Source organism: Mustelus asterias, chromosome 3 (assembly GCF_964213995.1).
Source record: "Mustelus asterias chromosome 3, sMusAst1.hap1.1, whole genome shotgun sequence".
NCBI classification, from domain to species: Eukaryota; Metazoa; Chordata; class Chondrichthyes; order Carcharhiniformes; family Triakidae; genus Mustelus; species Mustelus asterias.
In genome coordinates this window covers 51,083,070-51,106,966 of record NC_135803.1, presented here as the reverse complement: position 1 = coordinate 51,106,966, position 23,897 = coordinate 51,083,070, and the positions used below count along the sequence as shown (strand labels likewise).

General features: G+C 43.3%; 1 protein-coding gene across 5 annotated transcripts in view; it reads right to left on the bottom strand.

Annotated features, from left to right (window-relative positions):
- pxylp1 (2-phosphoxylose phosphatase 1) overlaps nucleotides 1-23,897 on the bottom strand; it is a 173,496-nt gene that overhangs the window by 50,706 nt on the left and 98,893 nt on the right. For all 5 annotated transcript variants that reach the window (XM_078202385.1, XM_078202353.1, XM_078202367.1 and 2 more), the window contains one exon: nucleotides 940-1,101. In XM_078202385.1, coding sequence (XP_078058511.1) covers nucleotides 940-1,087 — 148 coding nt within the window. In that variant the 5' untranslated portion in view covers nucleotides 1,088-1,101. The remainder of the gene's footprint in view (nucleotides 1-939; nucleotides 1,102-23,897) is intronic.

The following is a 23,897-nucleotide window of genomic DNA, read 5'->3' as shown; positions in this document are numbered from 1 at the left end:
TACATGGGGTTATGGGCAAAGAGCCTGGGTGGGATTGCAGTTGGTGCAGACTCGATGGGCCGAATGGCCTCCTTCTGCACTGTAGGATTCTATGATTCAGTATTCTACTCCAAAAGGAGCCATTTACCCTCCGCACATGATAGTTTATTGCCAAGTTACTTATCCCACCCAGGCAATCCAATATCCCTAAAATCTATCATAAAACATGCCCTTCATCTGCCTATGCAAAGGCTTTTTAAAAAGTTTATTTATTTATTATTCACAAGTAGGCTTACATTAACATTGCAATGAAGTTACTGTGAAAATCCCCCCCTAAGTCGCCACACTCCGGCGTCCGTTCAGGTACACTGAGGGAGAATTTAGTATGGCCTGTTTTAGAAGGCCACACGGAAGACTTCAAAAATAGCCCAATCCATTTTTTCAGGCACAGGATACTGGACCCTGTATAGGATTATTGCACCTTTTCACATCCATGAAATTGACACAACGAGACCTAATTTCTCTCCCAAGGAGTCACTTAGAGAAGCTGCGCAACTCAAAGATTTCACTTTGAAGTTTCGCCTAAAACACATCTCAGTAAGTTTTTTATGCTTTCAATTATTCCGTGCTAAGGAGCTGTTATTGCACATCCTGAATTATAAATGCAATCCTAATTGAGCATCATCGACTGACAGGTCCACTGAGGAATCTGGTGGATCTACGCTGGAACTCAGACTATTAACATGTATTCAATTATTACCATGCGCTTAAATTAGTTCTCTCTCCCTTTGCAGCACTGTGCTCAATAAGTGATGACCAATATGACCTAATCTCTCTTATACTGTTCAGCTACACAGATAGGATAATATGTTTTAAATTAATTTGATCAAGAAATTTCAACATTCATTTTTAATCTTTCATTCGGCTTTACTAAGTTGCAGACTCTCATTAGTATCATACCTTCCAGGCCACGGTCAGTTTTATTTGGCACGTTGCAATATTGATAGGCCTCATAAATCGGGTCCAACCTTGGCGGGGCAGTGTACAGATCGACCAATATTCGTTTTCGGGTTTTAGCAACCATTCCATTCTCTTTTGGTTGAGTCATAGGAATCAAGTGCACTGGAATAAAGTATCAAAAGATAACTTAGTTGCTTTTCAATTCAAATGGCACAAAATTTGAAGAAATCTGAGAAAGAATGGATTAATTCTGGTTTAACAACAGAACAATGCAGTTGTTACTGGTAGTGTACAAGCATGTACTCCGATGTTATAGCAAAGATGTGTTTCTCTATTTATCAAGTATGGGAAAGCTAATTTTCGCTGTTGACTATTCTTCTTTCCCAATTGGCAGGTGCTCATTCTGGGACTCAATTCCTCAAGCATTTACACTCATTAATAGATGCTTCAGTCAAGTAGCTGACTGCAAGTCTGAACTAGATTCTAAACATTGATAGAGTATTAAAATGTTAGGAGTACCACAGTTATATAAGTCCCTGTTCTCACTTGACATTTAACAACATCTGCAGGATATTGATCGGGAACAGGAACTGGGGTTGATTTTCTACCTTCTGACCAAGACATGTAAGAATGATTGCCCTCCACCGTGCTGGGGGGCACAGTGGCTAGCACTGCTGCCTCACAGCGCCAGGGACTTGGGTTCGATTCCCTGCTTGGGTCACTTTCTGTTTGGAGTTTGCACATTCTCCCCGTGTCTGCGTGGGTTTCCTCCGGGTGCTCCGGTTTCCTCCCACAGTCCAAAAATGTGTGGGTTAGGTGGATTGACTGTGCTAAATTGCCCCTTAGTGTTAGGGGGACTAGCTAGGGTAAATGCGTGGGGTTATGGGGATAGGGCCTGGATGGGATTGTGGTTGGTGCAGACTCGATGGGCTGAATGTCCTCCTTCTGCACTGTAGGGATTCTGGGTGCTCTGGTTTCCTCCCACACTCCAAAGATTGATCCAGATCTTCTGGTCAGCAGCAATGCTGAGTACATTGCTGTTGCTTGCAAAATTTTATGTTCCCTAACCATATTGTGCATTTTCATCTGGGTCTTCTGATCTCAGCTGCAGCAGAAATGGGCCAGCGCAAACTCTCCAATGGCAAGATCAGTGAATGTATCAAATGGAAGAGAGGGGCATGAATGCCACATTCAGGTACATTTTTAAAGGTCTCAAGTCTTTCATTGAGTGAGTGGGTTAGTGGGTGCATAGGGAGTGAAGGAATGTGTGGGTGGGTAGATGGGAAGTGGGTGCATGTGCGAGTGGGTGCATGGGGGTGTGTGCGTTGGTGAAATATATGCAGGTTGGTGAGCATGTGTGCAGGTGACTGTGTAGGTGTGTGTGTGCATGGGTGAGTGCCGCATGTGTGGGTGAGCTCATGTGCAGGTAGCTGTTTGCATGCATGGGTGAGTGAGCTGATGTGTGGGTGAGTGAGCCGATGTGTGGGTGAGCACACGCATGCATGGGTGAGTGAGCTGATGTGTGGGTGAGTGAGCCGATGTGTGGGCGAGCACACGCATGCATGGGTGACTGAGCTGTGCATGGGCGAGTGAGCCTGTGCACATATGCGGGTGAGTGAGCACATGTGTGAGTGAGTGAGTGCGTGTTGGTGAGTGAGTGGGCGTGTGCGTGCACTGGTGAGTGAGCGCGTGCGCTGGTGAGTGAGCGCGTGCGCTGGTGAGTGAGCGCGTGCGCTGGTGAGTGAGCGTGTGCATGGGTGAGATGAGTGCAGGCATGTGTGGGTGAGTGCATGCACGCATGGATGGGTGACTGAGTGAATAATCCGGTTGTTTAGGTAGTTCCGTTGGGTTTGGGTTGTCTGGTCAGGATGGGTTGAGCATATGGTTAATCAGGTGGGTCAGAGTTATTTGGGTTGGGTCAGGGGCTGCTGCTGGGGCAATGGGTCTGGTCGGGAGTAGTGATTAGGGTCAGAGGAACGATTTGTTGTGGTGCTCAGTTCAGTTATGCTGGCAAATCACTGAGTTATACTAGAGATTAATCAATGTAACGTTTCTGGGATAAGTATCCAGGTAAGTTCTGTGTCTCTGGCACCGAAATCAGTGTAAGAGACTTCCGTTCAAGATGGGACCCAAGATGGGTCCAAGATAGCACAAATCAGTTTAAACTACCCGGGCAATTACAGTGCATGTGCATGCACCAGGATTTAAACCGGTTCTCGGCACACAGCACAGACCTGTGTCCAGATTTCACCGCTCTAGACATCGGAAAGTTCAGGCCAATGTTTGCAATAAAAATATATCTAACGCAAATATATTTTGCAGCAGTATCCTGTGCAAAACAAAGTGGGATAGTCAACATTCCAGCATACAAATATTAATTATACACAGAAAAATAACCTTTTCCAAATGCTTAAAAGCTGGCGTTAATGCTTCTTCTGCAGGGATTCTAAGTTTATATAAACACAGCAAGAAGTAGTGGTGCTGGGAGTAATTATTTGAACAGTGGTTTCACTATTACTTTACCTTTTCCATGAAATTTGAAAGACTTTTTTGATGCTTTATAAAGCATATATATATAGCCTATTTATCACTCACATATGAGCAACATGCTCACACAATTAGAAAATAAAGTTCACAATCCACATGCAATTAGTCCACACCAAAATATTTTGCCAGCAAAGTTTCCACATGGAAAAACTATGACTTATATTAAACTGAAAAAATAAGTGCAGGTTTAAAATTGTATTTATTTAATGGGGTCAGGTATTCAGGGTCAGGAATCCTGACCTGAAACATCAATTCTTTTTCTCTCTCCACAGATGCTGCTAGTCCTGTAGAATATTTCCAGCATTTTCTGTTTTTATTATTGGGCTTTCACTTGTTAAGTATGAAGGCACAGTGCACTTGGCACAGCAAAGTCTATGGACTCCCATTAAATGTGCCCCTAGATAAGCAATTCCAGTGTAGCTACAGAAGTAGTCTCTACACAATAATGTGGAAAATTGCCCAAGTATGTCCTATCCATTTTTTAAAAATTTGATTTATTATTGTCATATGTATTGGTACACAGTGAAAAGTATTGTTTCTTGCACACTGTACAGACAAGGCATACCATCATAGAGTACATAGGGGAGAAGGAAAGGAGAGAGTGTAGAATGTAGTGTTACAGTCATAGCTAAGGGCGTAGAGAAAGATCAACTTAATACGAGGTAGGTCCATTCAAAAGTCTGATGGCAACAGGGAAGAACATCTAATTCGATGTCGATTGTAAACTGTTCTTGAATCAGTTGATACAAGATGTCAGACTTTTGTATCTTTTTCCCGATGGAAGAAAGTGGAAGAGAGAATATCCAGGATGTGTGGGGTCTTGATTATGCTGGCTGCTTTGCCGAGGCAGCGGGAAATGTAGACAGAGTCAATGGATGGGAGGCTGGTTTGCGTGCTGGACTGGGTTTTGTTCACGACCCTTTACAGTTTCTTGCGGTCTTGGTCAGAGCAGGAGCCATAACAAGTTGTGATACATCAGGAAAGGATGTTTTCTATCGTGCATCTGTAAAAGTTGATGAGAGTCGTAGCACACCTCTACTTTCTCAGGAGACTAAAGAAATGTCCGCTAAAGCAAGTTATATCCAACCTAGCCAAATACTGTTCCATAAGCTTACTCTCTATCAGCAAATGATGGGCAGAGTTGTTGACGGTGCTGTCAAGTAACACATACTCACCAATAACCTGCTCACTAATGCTCAGTTTGGAATCCAATTCTTGAGTTTAAACAATTGAACTAAATTAAATAAATTGAGGTTCAAAGCAAGAAGGGCAGCCCCAAGTACACCAGTTCCAAGTAAAACCATACAGCTGGGAATTGGCACTTTGCACCTTTAGCAGTGCCAGGGGTCCCAAGCTGGCACTGCCATGGTGGCAATACCCAGGGGGAACCCCCCAAAGCGCCCAACCCTCTGGGTTCACTCCAGCAGGATTGGACTGCCAGCTCCCCGCAAGTGGGGAGCTATACTAAAGCCCACTGGAGTGAACCACTCCTGGCAGCAGGGGAGACGCTTCAGTCCCGGGCCCGCTAATGATGTTTAAATTGCATTAAAATTATAATTTAAATAATATATGCAGCTCCGCGCTGATTTCCAACGCGAAGCTGATGACACTGGAAATCCGGCTGTCGAAGACATGCGGAGGCTGTGGCACCCAGCGGGAAGCCAGCGAAGTGGCCTCCGCTACAGTCTCCCAGCCACTGTGCTACAAAAGCAGTAAGAAGTTTAACAACACCAGGTTAAAGTCCAACAGGTTTATTTGGTGTTGTTAAACTTCTTACTGTGTTTATCCCAGTCCAACACCAGCATCTCCCCATCATGACTACAAAAGCAGCGCAGCGGGCTGGGAGAATCGCCCCCACAATCTCCACATGACTGTAGGTTGAGTAAAAGTTTCAATTTCTCTCAATTTTTGAAACTCAACTTGAACTCGGTCACCTTCATGGCATCTGCAAACTACTGTTTATTAGAAATAACGGAGTTACGGGGAGGTGGGGAGAAGGAAACCTGAATACCAAATCCATGGGCCCTATTTCATCATTTTGATTCTAAGTGCTCGGTGGACTTGAAACTGGGAGTGTTTCAGATCCGACGTTTAGACCCATTCTCAGGCGCCTCCATACGCACTCTGCCTGCAAAAATATCAGCAATTCCAAATCGCCCTGCAGAAGCCTCTGGGCGGGGTTTAATGTGCTCGAAACCCTGCAGCTCCGATTGGTGCCTCCAACTGCGCATGCCCAGAAAAAAAATGATAGAATGCTGTTCCCCTGCCACATCCCTCCTGGGCCAGATAATGCATCCCACTAGCCCCACAGACATTGCCCCACCCCCATAATATTACTGACCCCCTTTTCCCCCCATCACCCAGACCAATCGCGGGTCCCTCCTCCCCCTTCCCCCCCCACTGATCTCAGGTAGAGTGGCAGTGGACTCCCCTTTCCCTCTACCAATCTCAAGCAGAGTGGCAGCTGACCCACCTTCCCAACCCCCCCTCCCTGCACCTCCCCCTCCCCGACCCACCGATCTCAAGCGGAGAGTCGTTGGACACTAGACATCTACCTCCTCACTAAATGGAGCGCCCGAATTGGACTTGTATGGTCTGTTTCGCGCCAATTCTGGATGGGTGAAGGGGGAAGTGCCAGTAAAGTTGGGCGTACAGCCCATTAAGTCAAGTTAAATGCATACAAATGCATTTAAATGGTTGGGATTCCTGTTTCGGGCATGGTCCGGATTGCGGCCATTTTTGGGCCTTAGTAAAGGGAAACCGGCGCAGAGTCGCCTCACGCCCGACTTTAACAAGTTTTTACGCCTGAAAACCGACGCAACACAATGGGAAAATCGGGTCCCATGTCTCAGATTGAGTTTGATCTGAGCTCTTTAAGATGTTTGGATTAACCTACAGCAACTACTACCAAATGCTAACAAACATATGGCATGTCCACCACTCAGAAATCTAAGGGGCAAAGTAAAACTAAAGCACCATTTTAATCATATTGCCACTAAGTGGCATCATAATGGACAGTGAACACAACTGTTTAAGTAGCTGTCGCTCTAATATAGAAGATATTAAATAAGCAGCAAAAATGGAACAGATAAAGGGAAGCCAGAATATGGAAGGAAATGGCATAACATATGTGTTTAAATTAAAAATAGGACATGGTTGCTTGAATATCATTAACATGAAACAACACAAAGCTTAATAAAATAAATTAAAGACATTGACGAGACAGAGGGAAGGCGTGAAAACATGAGCTGATGGGCATAGAGAAGGCAGGTTTATTACAAGAAAAGCTGGCAAAATGGAGTAAAATCCTACATCCAGAGGAGAAAGAAAAAGCAGACCAAGCCTAAGGCTGCACATGCTGGCATAGTTTTCTGACCATGTTCTGTTAACTTAAGGACAGAAATTTGTGTTTGATTAGTTCACAGTGACTGAATATTACTGAAGGAGGCAAAAGAAATGTCAACTGCTCATTTCCCTCAACCAATTTTAACTGGAAAGAAATGTAAATATATATACAATACATATACTTATGCTTCCTTCCAGCTAAAATAGGATTAGGGGAATCAACAGATGATATCTATTTAAGTATAATTAGACTTGCGTATATTGCAGTAAGCCTATTTCAGGACAAATGTGGAGTCAGGAACAAATGGGAAATTATTAATTATTTGCTTGAGTGGTGAATTGATGAATGATGAATTTACCAGACTTGCGTGCAATGGATTACAATGGATTGAAGGGTTCTATTTCTCATAATTAATAACCGCTGGGTATAAGATTGAATCACACATGGATCTCAGCATTAATATAAACTAAGAATATGTTACCATTCTATCCACCACAGGTTGATGACAGATTGGTCTGTGTGGATATGGATACACTAAGAGTTTTAACAACACCAGGTTAAAGTCCAACAGGTTTATTTGGTAGCAAATACCATAAGCTTTCGGAGCGCTGCTCCTTCGTCAGATGGAGTGGAAATTTCCACTCCATCTGACGAAGGAGCAGCGCTCTGAAAGCTTATGGTATTTGCTACCAAATAAACCTGTTGGACTTTAACCTGGTGTTGTTAAAACTCTTACTGTGTTCACCCCAGTCCAACGCCGGCATCTCCACATCATGGATATGAATAAAACAGATGTTTCATCATTAAAGGAAGTCAATTGCTGTAGACTTCACTGGTAATCTGTTGATCTGAATGCCACAGAGAAAACTGGTTCAAAATGGAGCAATTCTTAAAAGTTTCTGAACTGTAAAATATGGGTATTTCTGCAATCTTTGAAGCCACACTAGATAGATTCATTATAGTTTATTGCAGGTATTTCATGCTCCTGTCCTTGTTGCTCACTACACATTAGTTGGGGAGGTGATGGCCGAGTGGTATTATCACTAGGCTATTAATCCAGAAACTCAGCTGCTGTTCTGGGGACCCGGGTTTGAATCCAACCATGGCAGGTGGTCGAATTTGAATAAAATTTTAAAAAATCTGGAATTAAGAATCTGCTGATGACTATGAAATCATTGTTGATTGTCGGAAAAACCCATCTGGTTCACCAATGTCCTTTAGGGAAGCAAATCTGCTGTCCATATCTGGTCTGGCCGACATGTGACTCCAAAGCCACAGCGATCTGGTTGACTCTCAACTGTCCTCTAAAGCGACTGAGCAAGCCACTCCGTTGCACTGACAACTAAGGATGGGCAATAAATGCTGGCTAGCCAGTGACGCCCATGTCTCATGAATTAAAAAAATTGTTATTCCAGATATAGGGAATGTGCTTTAAAGTGTAATACAAAGTGACTGGCAGGGTAAACTGATTGATGGTGGTGAACTCACACATTAGCTTTGCTGATCTTGTTGGCTGGTAGTTGATCTTTAACTGGAACTTGCACCATTTTTCAAGGTTTTCATTTGCACAAAACAGTAGATTTTATGAACTTGCATTTGCAGCTGAGAGCTTTATGCACCAGAAGCGTAGATTGAGAACTCAGGTATGCAGGTCAGTGGGCCTCTCAGGATTTTCTGTCAATTAAAAGTTAATAAATGGAAAATCCTGTGGGGCCAAGTGCTCAGAGTACAAATTCATTAAATCTACCTTGTGCTTCCCTACTTAAAACCAGTGCTACAATAAAGGATGTAGGCTATTGGCTTCAATCACAGGTGATTTTCTACAGAACAGGACGGAAACGTTAACAGTAACTTCAGTGCAACTGGTTATTGGATTCAGTATTTAATTTACAATGCACAATGAAAGTAAGAAATGTGGTCAAAATCAACCAATTCGCCCATGATCTATGTGTGTCTGAGTGTGCCATATTATTAAGAACTACTCCCTAATTGTGGTATTGATTGCTGGATATCATAATGGCTAACAGCCACGTTCTTCTTAATCTCTTGAAAGGCAGAAAAAAATGTGCTGTCAGATCAATGTGCGCAGGCCAAAACTAATAGCTTTATTTATAGGCAGAACATGGAGCCATTGGGAAGGCAAAGTAGTTAAAGCACAATACTCGATATCAATAGAAGATACTATCAATCCACAAGGAGATACTAAGCTGTTTGGTAGAAAGGTTTTTCTTGTAGATTTTTCTCATCAAACTTTCAAGGTGAGATTCTGTGAGAACAGATGCTAAGAAAGTAGATCTCGTGATTTGCAGATCCATGACACCTCAGCAAAGACAATTGGTTGGATTTTGCAGGTGGTCTTTGACGATAACATTTCAGTGTTCGCTGTCACTCTATCTCCCAAACTGACCGCAACTTCGGGATTTAATGCAGGTAAGGTCAGTCCAGAAATCCCAAAGTTTTGGTCTGTCATTCATTGCCCAACCCAGAGCTGATGAATCAGTTCATGCAGCAAAGACCTTTCCTTTTCACTCTCAGATTGCTCTTTGAAGTTCCATAAAAAGTGATACTTGGTCAATCAGACCTATCTTTGCAGCAATAAGTGCAAATATTCTTGTGGAATAAACGTCGACCAGCCAGCCACACCATGTCCCACAAATGAATAAAAATAAATACATTTCTATGACGAGAACTTTGTCTCAATCTGCAATTTAATGTAGCTTTTTTTAATAGAAATTTTGGGCATGGAGTTGCAGTAATAGCACCAAGCTGTTCCCAAGCAGCCAGCCACATTAAATAATTTTATGGATATGCAATCAAGAAAAGAAACAACAAGTGTGGTCCTGAAAAGATAATTTTATATTTCACAAGTGTTGATTGCTACATGTTTCCACTATGATTAATTACTAGAGATTTTAAAGTAAATTTTTAAAATAATTTTCAAGAAAATGTTTTTCATGATATTTCCGCTTCTACCTTCTACCCCATGTGTCTGTCCCATTTTTATTTTGCTCCATGTAATTTTTTTTTTAAAAAGTGATTTGATTTCATTGTTTTCCTTTTCCTGATTGTCTGTCTGTGGGAATTACTTAATGTAATTGGCTGCTTAATGCTATCACTGCAGCTCCATGCTGGAAATTCCCATTAAGGAATACTACAATCAGTTGCACAATGGGACAGTTAAAGTCACAGAGATCATGAGATCTCTCAGTGAGTTATTCTTTGAGGTCACTGGGAGGCTTCCTTGCTTTCGCATTGATCTTAAAATCTATGTGTACTGTCTTATAGACAGTCCTTGACTTCTTTTGTTGGTCCTCCACAGCCAATTGCAGTACTCAGAGACTACTGAAACGTTTATTGGCATATGTTAAGAGCAGGTTAAATTGGGAACTGCTGACCATTGTTTTTGTATTATATTGGGTGCTCCTCCTTTGATATAAATTAAAGCCCTTTTAATAATCAATTTCTTCTCCTCAGCTAAGCCATTCCAATTTATTATTTAAGAAAACTAAGTGTTGGTTGTAGTTTCCATGTTTCTGAGCAGATATGTTAACACAGGCAATGTAGGACATGTATTTCTTATTAATCTTACTGAACAGGACTTCCAGCAAAATTGGATAATCCCTGAAGACAGGTGTAGGTAAACACCATGCAAGCTTCATGCTACGTGTTTAAAGTTAAAAGTTAAAGTTTATTTATTAGTCACAAGTAAGGCTTACATTATTGCAATGAAGTTACTGTGAAATTCCCCTAGTCCCCTAGCACTCTGGGGGAGGATGACCTCACTGGGCCTGGAGGTCTGGAGTGCATCTACTTCAATACAAAGAGCGTAGCAAGACAGACGAACTTAGGGCCTTAATGCTTACGAGGAATTTGGATGTGGTTGCGGTGACAGAAACTTGGTTGAAAGAGGGACAGGACTGGCAACTGAATACTCCGGGGTACAAGTGTTTTAGGCGAGACAGAGGAGGGGCCAAAAGAGGTGGGGGAGTAGCAGTATTAGTTAGAGAGCATATTACAGCGGTGCAGAGGGAGGACAATTCAGAGGGGTCGTGTAACGAGTCACTGTGGGTGGGGCTCAGAAACAGGAAGGACACAGTCACTATGTTGGGGGTATACTACAGGCCCCCCAACAGCCCAAGGGAAGTGGAAGAACGGATATGTCAGGAGATAATGGATAGGTGCAGGAAAAATAGGGTTGTTGTAGTGGGGGACTTCAATTTCCCTGGTACAGACTGGAAATCGCGTAGGGCTGGGAGTCTGAATGGGGAGGAATTTGTAAAATGCGTACAGGAAGGTTCTTTGGAACAATATGTAGATAGCCCGACTAGAGAAGGGGCTATACTGGACCTAGTACTGGGGAATGAGCCCGGTCAGGTCTTCAAAGTTTCGGTAGGGGAACATGTGGCAAATAGTGACCACAATTCTGTTAGCTTTAGGATAGTGATGGAAAAGGATGAGTGGTGTCCCTAGGGTAAGGTGTTGTATTGGGGGAAGGCTAACTTTAGTGGGATTAGGCAGAAATTGGCAGCTGTTGATTGGGGGAGGCTGTTTGAGGGTAAATCCACATCTGGCATGTGGGAGTCTTTTAAGGAACAGTTGTATCGGGCTGCAGGATAGGCATGTGCCCGTAAAAAAGGATAGGAAGGGTAGGATTCGAGAACCGTGGATAACCAGGGAAATTGAGGGATTGGTCAAAAAGAAAAGAGAGGTGTACGTTAGGTCCAGGCAGCTAAAAACGGAGGGAGCTCTGGAGGAATACAAAGAAAGTAGGAAAGAACTCAAACGAGGAATTAGAAGGGCAAAAAGGGGTCACGAAATGTCCTTGGCAGACAGGATTAAGGAGAATCCCAAGGCATTTTATTCATACGTTAGGAACAAAAGGGTTGTCAGGGAAAAAATCGGACCTCTCAGAGACAAAAGTGGGGAATTATGCTTAGAGCCCAAAGAAGTAAGGGAGATCCTAAATGAATACTTTGCGTCGGTATTCACAAAGGAGAGGGATGTGTTGACTGGGAGTGTCTCGAAGGGGAGTGTTGACCCGTCAGAGAAAATCTCCATTACAAGGGAGGAAGTGTTAGGTTTTTTAGGGAATACAAAGGCTGACAAATCCCCGGGGCCTGATGGAATCTATCCAAGGCTGCTCAGGGAGACGAGAGATGAAATCGCTGGGCCTCTGACGCAAATCTTTGTCTCGTCACTGGACACAGGTGAGGTCCCAGAGGATTGGAGGATAGCCAATGTGGTCCCGTTATTTAAGAAGGGTAGGAAGGATGACCCGGGAAATTATAGGCCGGTGGGCTTGACGTCCGTGGTAGGGAAGTTGTTGGAGAGGATTCTTAGAGATAGGATGTATGCGCATTTAGAAAGGAATAAACTCATTAACGATAGTCAGCATGGTTTTGTGCGAGGGAGGTCATGCCTCACTAACCTGGTGGAGTTTTTTGAAGAAGTGACTAGAATGGTTGATGAGGGAAGGGCCGTGGATGTCGTCTATATGGACTTTAGTAAAGCGTTTGACAAAGTGCCTCATGGTAGGTTGGTGCAAAAGGTTGGATCTCATGGGATAAAGGGGGAGGTGACTATATGGGTGGAGAACTGGCTTGGTCACAGAAGTAAGAAGTCTCACAACACCATGTTAAAGTCCAACAGGTTTATTTGGTAGCAAATACTATAAGCTTTCGGAGCACTGCTCCTTCGTCAGATGAGGTGGAAATGTGCTCTCAAACAGTGCACAGACACAGAAATCAAGTTACAATACGGAGGATGAGGAGAATTGTAACTTGATTTCTGTGTCTGTGCACTGTTTGAGAGCACATTTCCACTTCATCTGACGAAGGAGCAGTGCTCCGAAAGCTTATGGTATTTGCTACCAAATAAACCTGTTGGACTTTAACCTGGTGTTGTGAGACTTCTTACTGTGTTTACCCCAGTCCAACGCCTGCATCTCCACATCTTGGTCACAGAAGACAGAGGGTGGTAGTGGAAGGGTCTTTTTCCGGCTGGATGCCTGTGACTAGTGGTGTTCCGCAGGGCTCTGTATTGGGACCTCTGCTGTTTGTGATTTATATAAATGATCTGGAAGAAGGTGTAACTGGGGTGATCAGTAAGTTTGCGGACGATACGAAAATGGCTGGACTTGCAGATAGTGAGGAACATTGTCAGAGGCTACAGAAGGATATAGCTAGGCTGGAAATTTGGGCAAAGAAATGGCAGATGGAGTTCAATCCAGATAAATGCGAAGTGATGCATTTTGGTAGAACTAACATAGGCGGGAGCTATACGATAAATGACAGAACCATAAAGGGTGTAGATACGCAGAGGGACCTGGGTGTGCAAGTCCACAGATCCTTGAAGGTGCCGTCACAGGTGGAGAAGGTAGTGAATAAGGCATATGGCATGCTTGCCTTTATAGGACGGGGCATAGAGTATAAAAGTTGGGGTCTGATGTTGCAGTTGTATAGAACGTTGGTTCAGCCGCATTTGGAATACTGCGTCCAGTTCTGGTCGCCACACTACCAGAAGGACGTGGAGACTTTGGAGAGAGTACAGAGGAGGTTTACCAGGATGTTGCCTGGTATGGAGGGGCTTAGTTATGAGGAGAGATTGGGTCAACTGGGGTTGTTCTCACTGGAAAAACGAAGGATGAGGAGTGACCTAGTAGAGGTGTATAAAATTATGAAAGGCATAGATAGGGTGAACGGTGGGAAGCTTTTTCCCAGGTCGGTGGTTACATTCACGAGGGGTCATGGGTTCAAGGTGAGGGGGAGGGGAGGTTTAACACGGATATCAGAAGGACGTATTTTACACAGAGGGTGGTGGGGACCTGGAATGTGCTGCCGGGCAAGGTGGTGGAGGCGGACACACTGGGAACATTTAAGACTTATCTAGATAGCCACATGAACGGAGTGAGAATGGAGGGATACAACAGAATGGTCTAGTTTGGACCAGGGAGCGACGCGGGCTTGGAGGGCCGAAGGGCCTGTTCCCGTGCTATATTGTTCTTTGTTCACATTCTGGTGTCTGTTCAGGGTAAATGCACCTAACCAGCATGTTTTTCAAACTGTGTGAGGAAACCGGAGCACCCAGAGAAAATCCACACCGACACGGGGAGAATGTGCAAACACTGCACAGACAGTGCCCCAAGACGGGATTCGAACCTGGGTCCTTGGCACTGTGAGGCAGCAGTGCTAACCACTATGCCACCATGCCACCCTGTTTGTTACCTTGATTGTAATGTGCAGCCAGCACTAAATGAACTGTTGATTATCTGCAAGCTTGTTCAGGGGCTCAGGTTTATGCACCATTTAAAGCTTGCCTGCACTACTTTGTACACCTCTGAAAACAGGAAGAGCACTCTACTTGCAACAGATGCTGGAAGTGGCTGAAAAGACTGTCCAAGCAGGAGAAACATTTGCATAATGGCACAACAGGACAAAGAGAGGGCATGAAGTTTCTATGACACAGAACTAGAGCCTTGGTGCAGGAGGCAGACAGTAGGATGGAGGTTCTCTTTCCACAGAGGACAAACAGGCCCTCTGCGTGGGTACTGTGAAATCTGTGCCAGCATAGATGTCGTGGTCAGTGTCAACATTGCAATGCCAAGGACTTGAACACAGATGCTCAAGAAGTTCAATGATATCACATGAATAGGCAAGGTCATGAGTTTCCAATGTCATTTTGTCACAATAAGCCACTAGATTCACACACTGCGCATCTCGCACTTACCACTTTCACTCACCTGTCATCAATCTCCATCAACCACGACTCATACCTCACGCACTGCCAATTATTCAACCAAATCACCCAAATACATTGCACCTTCTTGCAGAACCAGGTAGCTCATAACGAGAGGCAGCAAGAGCTAACCTGCAGGGGACTGGGATAGCTGTATATCCTCACCCCTAGAAGATAGCGTTCACCATCATTGGAGCGGCCATCACTGAGGTCAGCAGCAGGACTGAAGCATTCAAGAAGACAGTATGATTATACTTAAGATAAAAGCAAAATACTGCAGATGCTGGAATCTAACAAAAACAGAAAATGCTGGAAAATCTCAGCAGGTCTGACAGCATCTGTGGAGAGAGAATAGAGCCAATGTATCAAGTCTGGATGACCCTTCGTCGGAGTTGACGATCATACCTAATCCGTCTTCCCACATCGCATTTTCAGGGCAGGAGCATTGCTGCTTCACAGCGCCAAGGACCCAAGTTCGATTCCTGGCTTGGGTCACTGTTTGTGTGGACTTTGCACATTTTTCCCGTGTCTGCGTGGGTTTCCTCCGGGTGCTCCGGTTTCCTCCCACAATCTGAAAGACATGTTGGTTAGGTGCATTGACCTGAACAGTAGAACAGCTGTCAACTTATCAGTGGGTTTCTTTATTATTTCGTAAAATGTGGATGTTGCTGGAAAGATTTGCATTTGTTGCCATCCCTAATTGCCTTTGAATTGAGTGGCATGCTAAACCATTTCAGAGGGTCGTTAAGAGTCAACCATATTGCTGAGGTCTGGAGTCAAAATGTATTAAGAAGTTTAACAACACCAGGTTAAAGTCCAACAGGTTTATTTGGTAGCAAAAGCCACACAAGCTTTCGAGGCTCTGAGCCCCTTCTTCAGGTGAGTGGGCCACTCACCTGAAGAAGGGGCTCAGAGCCTCGAAAGCTTGTGTGGCTTTTGCTACCAAATAAACCTGTTGGACTTTAACCTGGTGTTGTTAAACTTCTTACTGTGTTTACCCCAGTCCAACGCCGGCATCTCCACGTCAAAATGTATTACATTTTGACAGAGTACCCTTCGTCGTCCAGTACTTCCCCGGAGCAGAGAAGCTACGACATCTCCTCCAAAGTCTTCAACATGTCATTGATGAAGATGAACATCTCGCCAAGGCCATCCCCACACCCCCACTTCTTGCCTTCAAACAACCACGCAACCTCAAACAGACCATTGTCCGCAGCAAACTACCCAGCCTTCAGGAGAACAGTGACCACGACACCACACAACCCTGCCACAGCAACCTCTGCAGGACGTGCCGGATCATCGACATGGATGCCATCATCTCACATGAGAACACCATCCACCAGGTACACGGTACATACTCTTGCAACTCGGCCAACGTTGTCTACCTGCTACGCTGCAGGAAAGGATGTCCCGAGGCATGGTACATTGGGGAAACCATGCAGACGCTATGACAACGGATGAATGAACACCACTCGACAATCACCAGGCAAGACTGTTCTCTTCCTGTTGGGGAGCACTTCAGCGGTCATGGGCATTCAGTCTCTGATATTCGGGTAAGTGTTCTCCAAGGCGGCCTTCATGACACACGACAGCGCAGAGTCACTGAGCAGAGACTGATAGCCAGGTTCCACACACATGAGGACGGCCTCAACTGGGATATTGGGTTCATGTCACACTATCTGTAACCCCCACAACTTGCCTGGATGTGCAAAATCTCACTAGCTGTCCTGTCTGGAGACAATACACATCTCTTTAACCTGTGCTTAATGCTCCCTCCACTCACATTGTCTGTACCTGTAAGACTTGATTAGCTGTAAAGACTCACATTCCAATCATTATTCATGTAAGTTGAGTTTGTGTCTTTGTGCCCTGTTTGTAATCAGAACTCCCACCCACCTGACGAAGGAACAGCCTGTTCTGAAAGCTAGTGGCTTTTGCTACCAAATAAACCTGTTGGACTTTAACCTGGTGTTGTTAGACTTCTTACTGTGTTTACCCCAGTCCAACGCCGGCATCTCCACGTCAAAATGTATGCCAGACCAGGATAAAGATGGCAAATTTTCTTCTCTATACTAGATAGGCTTTCACAACAATCAATGTGAGTTTCAAGGTGACCATAATGGAGACTGCTTTATATTCCTGATTTAGTAACGGAATTAAAATTCCACCAGCTGCCAGGATGGCATTTGAATCTGCTGTCCTCAGAGCATTAGTCTGGGTCTCTGGATTACTAGTCCAGTGACAATACTTCTGCATCATTATCTCCCCCTCAGGTGAAGTGTTATATGACTTCTGAGGCAAAGGGCTTAAATTAAGACATGGATGGGTCAGTGTATAGAAGAAAGCTGATGGATGTGCACACAGCAATGCTCGGTGTGTTAGGAGACCTATCAAATAGCCTGCTGTCACTGTAAATACACCAATCTTGCACAGGGCTTTGTGCAGGACTTGGATCTCCTTTTCCACCACAGAAGAGGTGGCCAACTCCATGAGAACACTTGTGGACCCGACCATGATGCAGTGTCTGACGGCTGATGTCTCACCTTTCTCACCAACAGACCCAACATTTGAATGCTGCATCATATTGTTGCATATCTTTCTTTCTTACTTTCATTGAAAACCCAGACTAAAGTCATGCAAACTCATCTTGCTGCCATGTGACTATGGATACCAGTGCTCAAAGAACTTGCAGTGTCTCACATCAATCTGCTTGCTGACCCTGGTGGAATGGCAGTGGCTCCAGGGAGCTTGAATCTGCTGTCCCCTCTAAAGGGTGAATAATCACACAAGTTTAAAAATCACATAAACTGCTTTGAAAAAAAAGGTCTTATCAAAGTCTTCACAGATAAGCACCAAGGCCATTAGTCTGAGAAAATTCATTAAATCAGACATCTGGAACTGGAAAAAAAGAGGGTGATATCCACAGACACAGGCACAAGCTAGGATAGTGAAAACTTGTAACAATAATGGATTAAGTATTCACGCCAATTGGATATTAAAATTTAGCAAGTGTAAGGTTTTACTATCTGAATGGTGTAACCTTAATAACTTAATCAACAAGTGGATAGAGGTAATTCTTAAAATGTGATTGGTATATGCTAATTACTTGTAATTGAATTTGAAACTGTAATTGCTTGTGTATTTCTGAATTCTGCACTCTGGCCAGTTACAGACTGTGACCAGTGACTTTCCAGGATCCGAGCTTTATAGTTTGATTAAAACAGCTGTTTAAGGGAACTCTGTGACTTGGTCTGGTTACTTGAAGGGTAAAGTTAAAAAGCTGACATTGAAGCCCGCAGCACCCTCTGTGGATGACAACATTCCTCCCCCCAACACAACCACTCCACCAGTGCCTTTGTTGTTGCCTGTCAGCAAACAAAACCAGACTGCTATCACCATTTCAAGATGGCGCTGTCCAAAGCAGGGACTTACAGAGTCAAAGTTATGTGAGGTTGTCCTCATGGCAGTATTCCCTGGAGGAGAGTCAACTGTCCAAGCTGCAGCCATTGGGTAGAAACAATTGGATAGCCAAAAGCACACAGACTATAAGCCAACATGGCGGCATGGTGGCACAGTGGTTAGCACTGCTGCCTCACGGTGCCAGGGATCCAGGTTCGATTCCCGGCTTGGGTCACTGACTGTATGGAGTTTATACATTCTCCCCGTGTCTGCGTGGGTATCCTCCGGGTGCTCCGGTTTCCTCCCACAGTTTGAAAGATGTGCTGGTTAGGTGCACTGACCCGAACAGATGCCAGCCTGTGGCGACTAGGGGAATTTCACAGTAACTTCATTGCAGTGTTAATGTAAGCCTTACTTGTGACTAATAAATAAATTTTAACTTTAACTTTTTAATGTACGAGGGTGACTAGTTGACCTTTGTGTTGAATATTGGATGATTTGTTTGATAAAATTAGTTTGGAGTGGTTGTTTTGTGGTGGATTTTGTTTCACCAGAAGTGTGTGTGGGTGGCATGGACTTTCTCTTTGATGCCAAACAGCAGCTCCTGCTGCAAAAATTCAGGCTCTATATTCTTTAACATCAAAGTAATTGATACATATGATGAAAAGATGAGGACAGGTATAAATCCCTGGGGAACATCACTAGACACATCTCATCAATCAGAGTAATCTCTTGACTCCTATCTTTCAACCAATTACCAACCCACAACTTTATCACAAGGTTACCTCCAATTCCATGTACTCTCATTTTTGCTGACAATCTCTGCAAACTCTGATCTAATTCCTCTTGTAATCCAGTTAGACAACATCCAGAGACACTCCCCTGTCCACCTATTTGCGGCCTCCTCAATAAAGCTTCAACTCGATTCGTCAAACATGACCCACCCTTCACAATCCATGCGAACTCTCTTTGCTCTCTCTCATACTTCTCTGAATGTTCAGTCACTCTGGACTCCAGTGACCTCCACACAACTGATGTTAAACTGAGGGAGCTGTAGTTTCTTGGTTCCTCCCTCCCTCCTGTTTTAAATTAAATAGAGATAAAGGATTGATTAATGTTTGTAAATAATTTAGACTGTGGTGATCAAACAGAAAAACACAAGAATCTATGTCTGTACATCCTCAATTTTCTATTGTCCCAGATTTTCAAGTTTTACAATGTCACGAATTCCCGAGCATTTATTCTGTATCCAAGACTGTTGTGGAGATGCCGGCGTTGGACTGGGGTAAACACAGTAAGAAGTTTAACAACACCAGGTTAAAGTCCAACAGGTTTATTTGGTAGCAAAAGCCACACAAGCTTTCAGAGCGCTGCTCCGACTGTTGCCAGTTTTTCAGTTTGAACTAAAAAAAAACAATAATTTTCTAAAGGTAAAATAACCATAATCTCCTTTTAAGGGTTTCAGATTTAAAAATATCCACTTTAAGATGATGGCACCAACATATTGTAGCTCGTTTGGTAACACTGAGTCAGAAAGTTATGGATTCATGCCCCATTCCTTCAGCACAAAAATCTAGACTGACATTCGAGTGCAAAACTGAGCAAGTGGAAGCCTGTTTAAGATGCGATATTTTGGATGAAATATTATACTGAAGCCCATCTGCTCTCTCAGATAAAAGATTCATTGCCATGATTTTGAAGAGGAACAGGGGAGTTATCCCAAAAATTGATCCATCATCAAACAGCATACTAATGCAGATTATCTTGCTTTTGTCACATTGCTGTCTGTGGCAACTTGCTTTGTGCAAATTGCTGCTTAAGTTACAACGGTGCTGACATTTCAAATAGGCCTCGAGACATCCTGAGGTTGCACAAGGCACAATCTTTCCATCTTACTTTCATTGTCATTGGCCCTCATCACAAACTCCGTACCTTCACAAACAGCCCCCTTTCATGGCTAGAGTGGACTGTTTGCAACCTCGGTCCTATTCGACTCCAAGTTAAACTTTAGACCTGATATTTTCTCCGTTACAAAATCTGTCGGCATCCACCAGTGCCTCAGCCCAACTGTTACTGAGACCATAATTTTTACATTTGTCATCAGTTTCAAACACAAACTGCTCTCCCATCTTGCACCCTCCATAAACACCAACTCATCCAAAGTTCTGCTGCACAAAAACTCATCCATAACAAGTCCAACTGCCCATCACACTCACCTTTGCTGATCTATGGTACCACTTGTTTCCAGAAGGGCTCAAAGTTCAAACACTCATTAGTGTTTAGATCTCTTCACAGCCTTGCCACTCCCTTTTTCTCTAATCTTCTTCAGTCCTTCAATCGTTCTTTTACTTTCCAATTCACAAATATTTGCCTTTTTTCATCCTTAAGTCCCACCCTGAAAGGTCTTGCTGTCTGGAATCCCCTCCACATCAAATCCTTTGCTTTCTCCACATTTCTTTTCTCCTTTAAGACCTTTCTTAAAGCCCCCTCTTTGGCCAAACTTTTGATCTGCCCTTCTAATCACTTCTTCTTTGGCTTAGTGTCCACTTCCCTCACATCTCTGTGAAGGATATTGAGATATTTTTCTCAGTTGAAAGTGCTGTATGAATGCAAGTTGTTACAGTGAGTGAGAGGATACTGAGGTGCTCAAAGCAGGTTCAGCAAACAAAGTCTTATATTAAAGGTATGGCATAAAGACAGACATACCAGTCATGTCATCAACAACAGAATTATGAAACTGGAAACTCATGTTATTATGAGCTGCAATATGTTGCTAGGTCACTATGATTGCCTCTAAACAGTGAAAGGTTTTCTTTTAAGACATCGTAATATCCAATAAACACACACAAGGGGTAATGATATACAAAGGTCAAGAGGAGCATTGCTAGCCAGCGACCATCTATTTTATGTGAACCATCTCAGGATGCTCCTAAGATTTTGAGCACTAAGCCATATGGCAGAAGATTCCAGAACGGAACTTGGTGCAATGGTTTTGATTGAGCTTTATTTGTTTCTTGATTTCCAACACCATTATCCTCCTTGCATCATGATTGATAGAAACCTGAAATTCTTCTCACAGAGAATTTCCAATCTTAGCCATGTGTCATTTACAATGCTCCAGGTATCACTCTTTAAGCATGGTAATTATTCATTCTGGGTTTTAAAAAGTGGTATATTTTGATGCATGTCAATCTGAAGAACAAAATAGCTCGATACACTTACATTGTCTGTATTCTGTGTCACTTTTGCTCATAATCATTCTTATCAAGTTTAAATTTTCTTTACGTTCCTACTGTCCTGAAGAATAATTCCTGGGCACCCTCCAATACTTTCCCCAAATACGTCTCTTCAAGAATAAGACTTGATAGCGCAAGCTCTTTCATTACGGGGGAAGGCACCTCACACTCTTGCTTAATCTTGCACTCATTTAATATCCATAAGTCTGTACTGTGTTAAGTAAGAGTAATTAGAAAGTGATTAGGGTGATAATGCTGTTCCTTCCTAATCCAGAGCTTGAGGTTATTGTTACATGCCTGCCTCATGCTATCTGAGATATGCTAACTCAGAACAAGCTGGCAATTAAAGCTCATACCTTTCTGCTCTCATTGAACAATTGCAGAGTTGTAAGTGTCATTCAGAACATTTCTACAATTCACAGAGTTTGTGTGCTACCACACATACACAAGCGGATGGGGCGGCAAGTCGGCACAGTCTCTTGCAGCTAACTCCTTGTATTAGTGAGTGAGAGGCAGGGATGAGTATTCCCCACAGCAAATAGAGTCTGTTCCTGTATAAACCTCCATTAGTACCCAACACAACAGATGCTGAGAGCTGTTTATGAAACTGTTTAATAGCCTGACCAATACTGCCAAGTGTAATGACATGGCTCCATCTTGTTTTTGCAACAGATGTTGCCATATATTCAAGGCAGAGTACCAGTTTATTCATAGTACTAAGGACTAAGAGAAATTCCACATCTATTGCACTACATATGCTGCATTGTTACTGGAATTATACTGATACTGACCTTAAACTGTGTTAAGCCTTAAACCAGATCTCTTCACTCTTTCACAGTCCCTTCTTACTATACTTGACTAGACTAGCCATAGAATTACCAAAATACAAGAGCAGTTCAGTGGCTGACAGTGGTAATTCACCTTCTGACTCCTCAAAACTTGTCCAGCATCTACAAGGCTCGTGTTAGGAGTAGAATGGAATACTCTCCAGTGCCTGGATGAGCACAGCTCAGGTAACACTCAAAAGCTTGACATCATCCAGGACAAAGCAGCCCACTTGACTGGCACCTCATCTATCACTTTCCTCCATCACTAATGCACAGTGGCAGCAATGTGTACCATCAACAAGATGCACTGCAGCAATGCACCAAGGCTCCTTCAATAGCACCTTCCAAACCCTTAATATCCACCACCTAGAATGGCAAGGACAGCAGATGCATGGAAACACCACTAATTGGAAGTTTCTCTCCAAGCCAAACACCATCCTGACTTGGAACAATGGGCCTTCGTTCCGAAACTGTAAAATCCCACCCAAGGTCAACGGACCTTTCCATGGTACGCCCCTCTGATTGGTGTGGTGGGCTGGACGGTAAAATTCCAGCCTATATTATTATTTCTTCACTGTCACTGGATCAAAATTCTAGAACTCCCTTCCGAACAGCACTTTGGGTGTACCTATACCAGATGGACTGCAATGGTTCAACGAGGCAGCTCACCATCACCTTCTGAAGGGCAATTACAAATGGGCAACAAATGATGGCCTGGCCAGCTATGCTCACACCTCATGAGAGAATAAAAACAAAACCCTATTGTTTCAAAACTAATAAAGTGGGAATCAACAAACCTCAGTATTAGAGATATATGTATAATACAGTTTTGCACAGAAAGAGGCCCTTTGGCCCATCGTGTCTGCACTGGCCATCAAGCACCTATCTATTCCAAGCCCATTTTCCAGGACTTGGTTTGTAGTCTTGTAGGCTATGGCCTTTCAAATGCTCATCTTACAGCTTCTTAAATGTTGTGAAGGCCTCCACCACCCATTCAGGCAGTAAGTTCCAGATTCCCACAACCTTCTGGGTGAAAATGTTTTTCCTCAAATGCCCTTATTCAGGACAACCTTAATGCTCTGTTACCTTTCTTAGGATACACCGTCACAAGGATAAAAAGGACCAATATTAAAGTTACAGTAATATTTGCCTTGTATTCCTGATACTGTTATTTTAGAACAAATCGGGTTTTGCCTCAAGAACTATTCATGATTTTCCATTCTTCTTTCCTTAATGGAGCATACAGGTCTTAACCTTGAAAAGGAATTTAAATGTTTGATTACTATAGGAGGTTATCTTAAATGTTTAATATACATCCATCCAATGCTATCTTGTCAGGAAATCTATTGATTTATCTCTTTGGTGAAATCCAAGCAGAAACTTTGGATCCCCATGATTTGCCAATATTGATCCAATTGCATTTTTCATGGTTAGAAGAACTTAAATATTTCTGACACACCTGGAGTGAGGTTCCCACCTGTACCAGAAAGTCAGTTTTAGTGTTGGAGTTGGCTAAGATGATGGAGGGATGACTGTCTCTATCTATCCACTGAAGTCTGTAGAATTGGAGTGGTGCTGCTTCCTACTGATGAACTGAAGAGAAGTCAGAATTTTTCAAATATTTTGGAATTTCAGGGAGTCCTAAAATTGTTTATACTCACGAAGCAAGCTTTATAAAACTTAAATGCCATAATAACACTTAACACCAGTAATATGCTGATATCCCTAATGTTCCTCCAACACTAATAATGAGGAGTACAATGCCACAATACAATATTAAATAGGGCTGATAGGGAACTGCTCTGTGCTGAATTGGATTTCACCATATCATAGAATAGAATCATAGAATCCCTACAGCGCAGGAGGCCG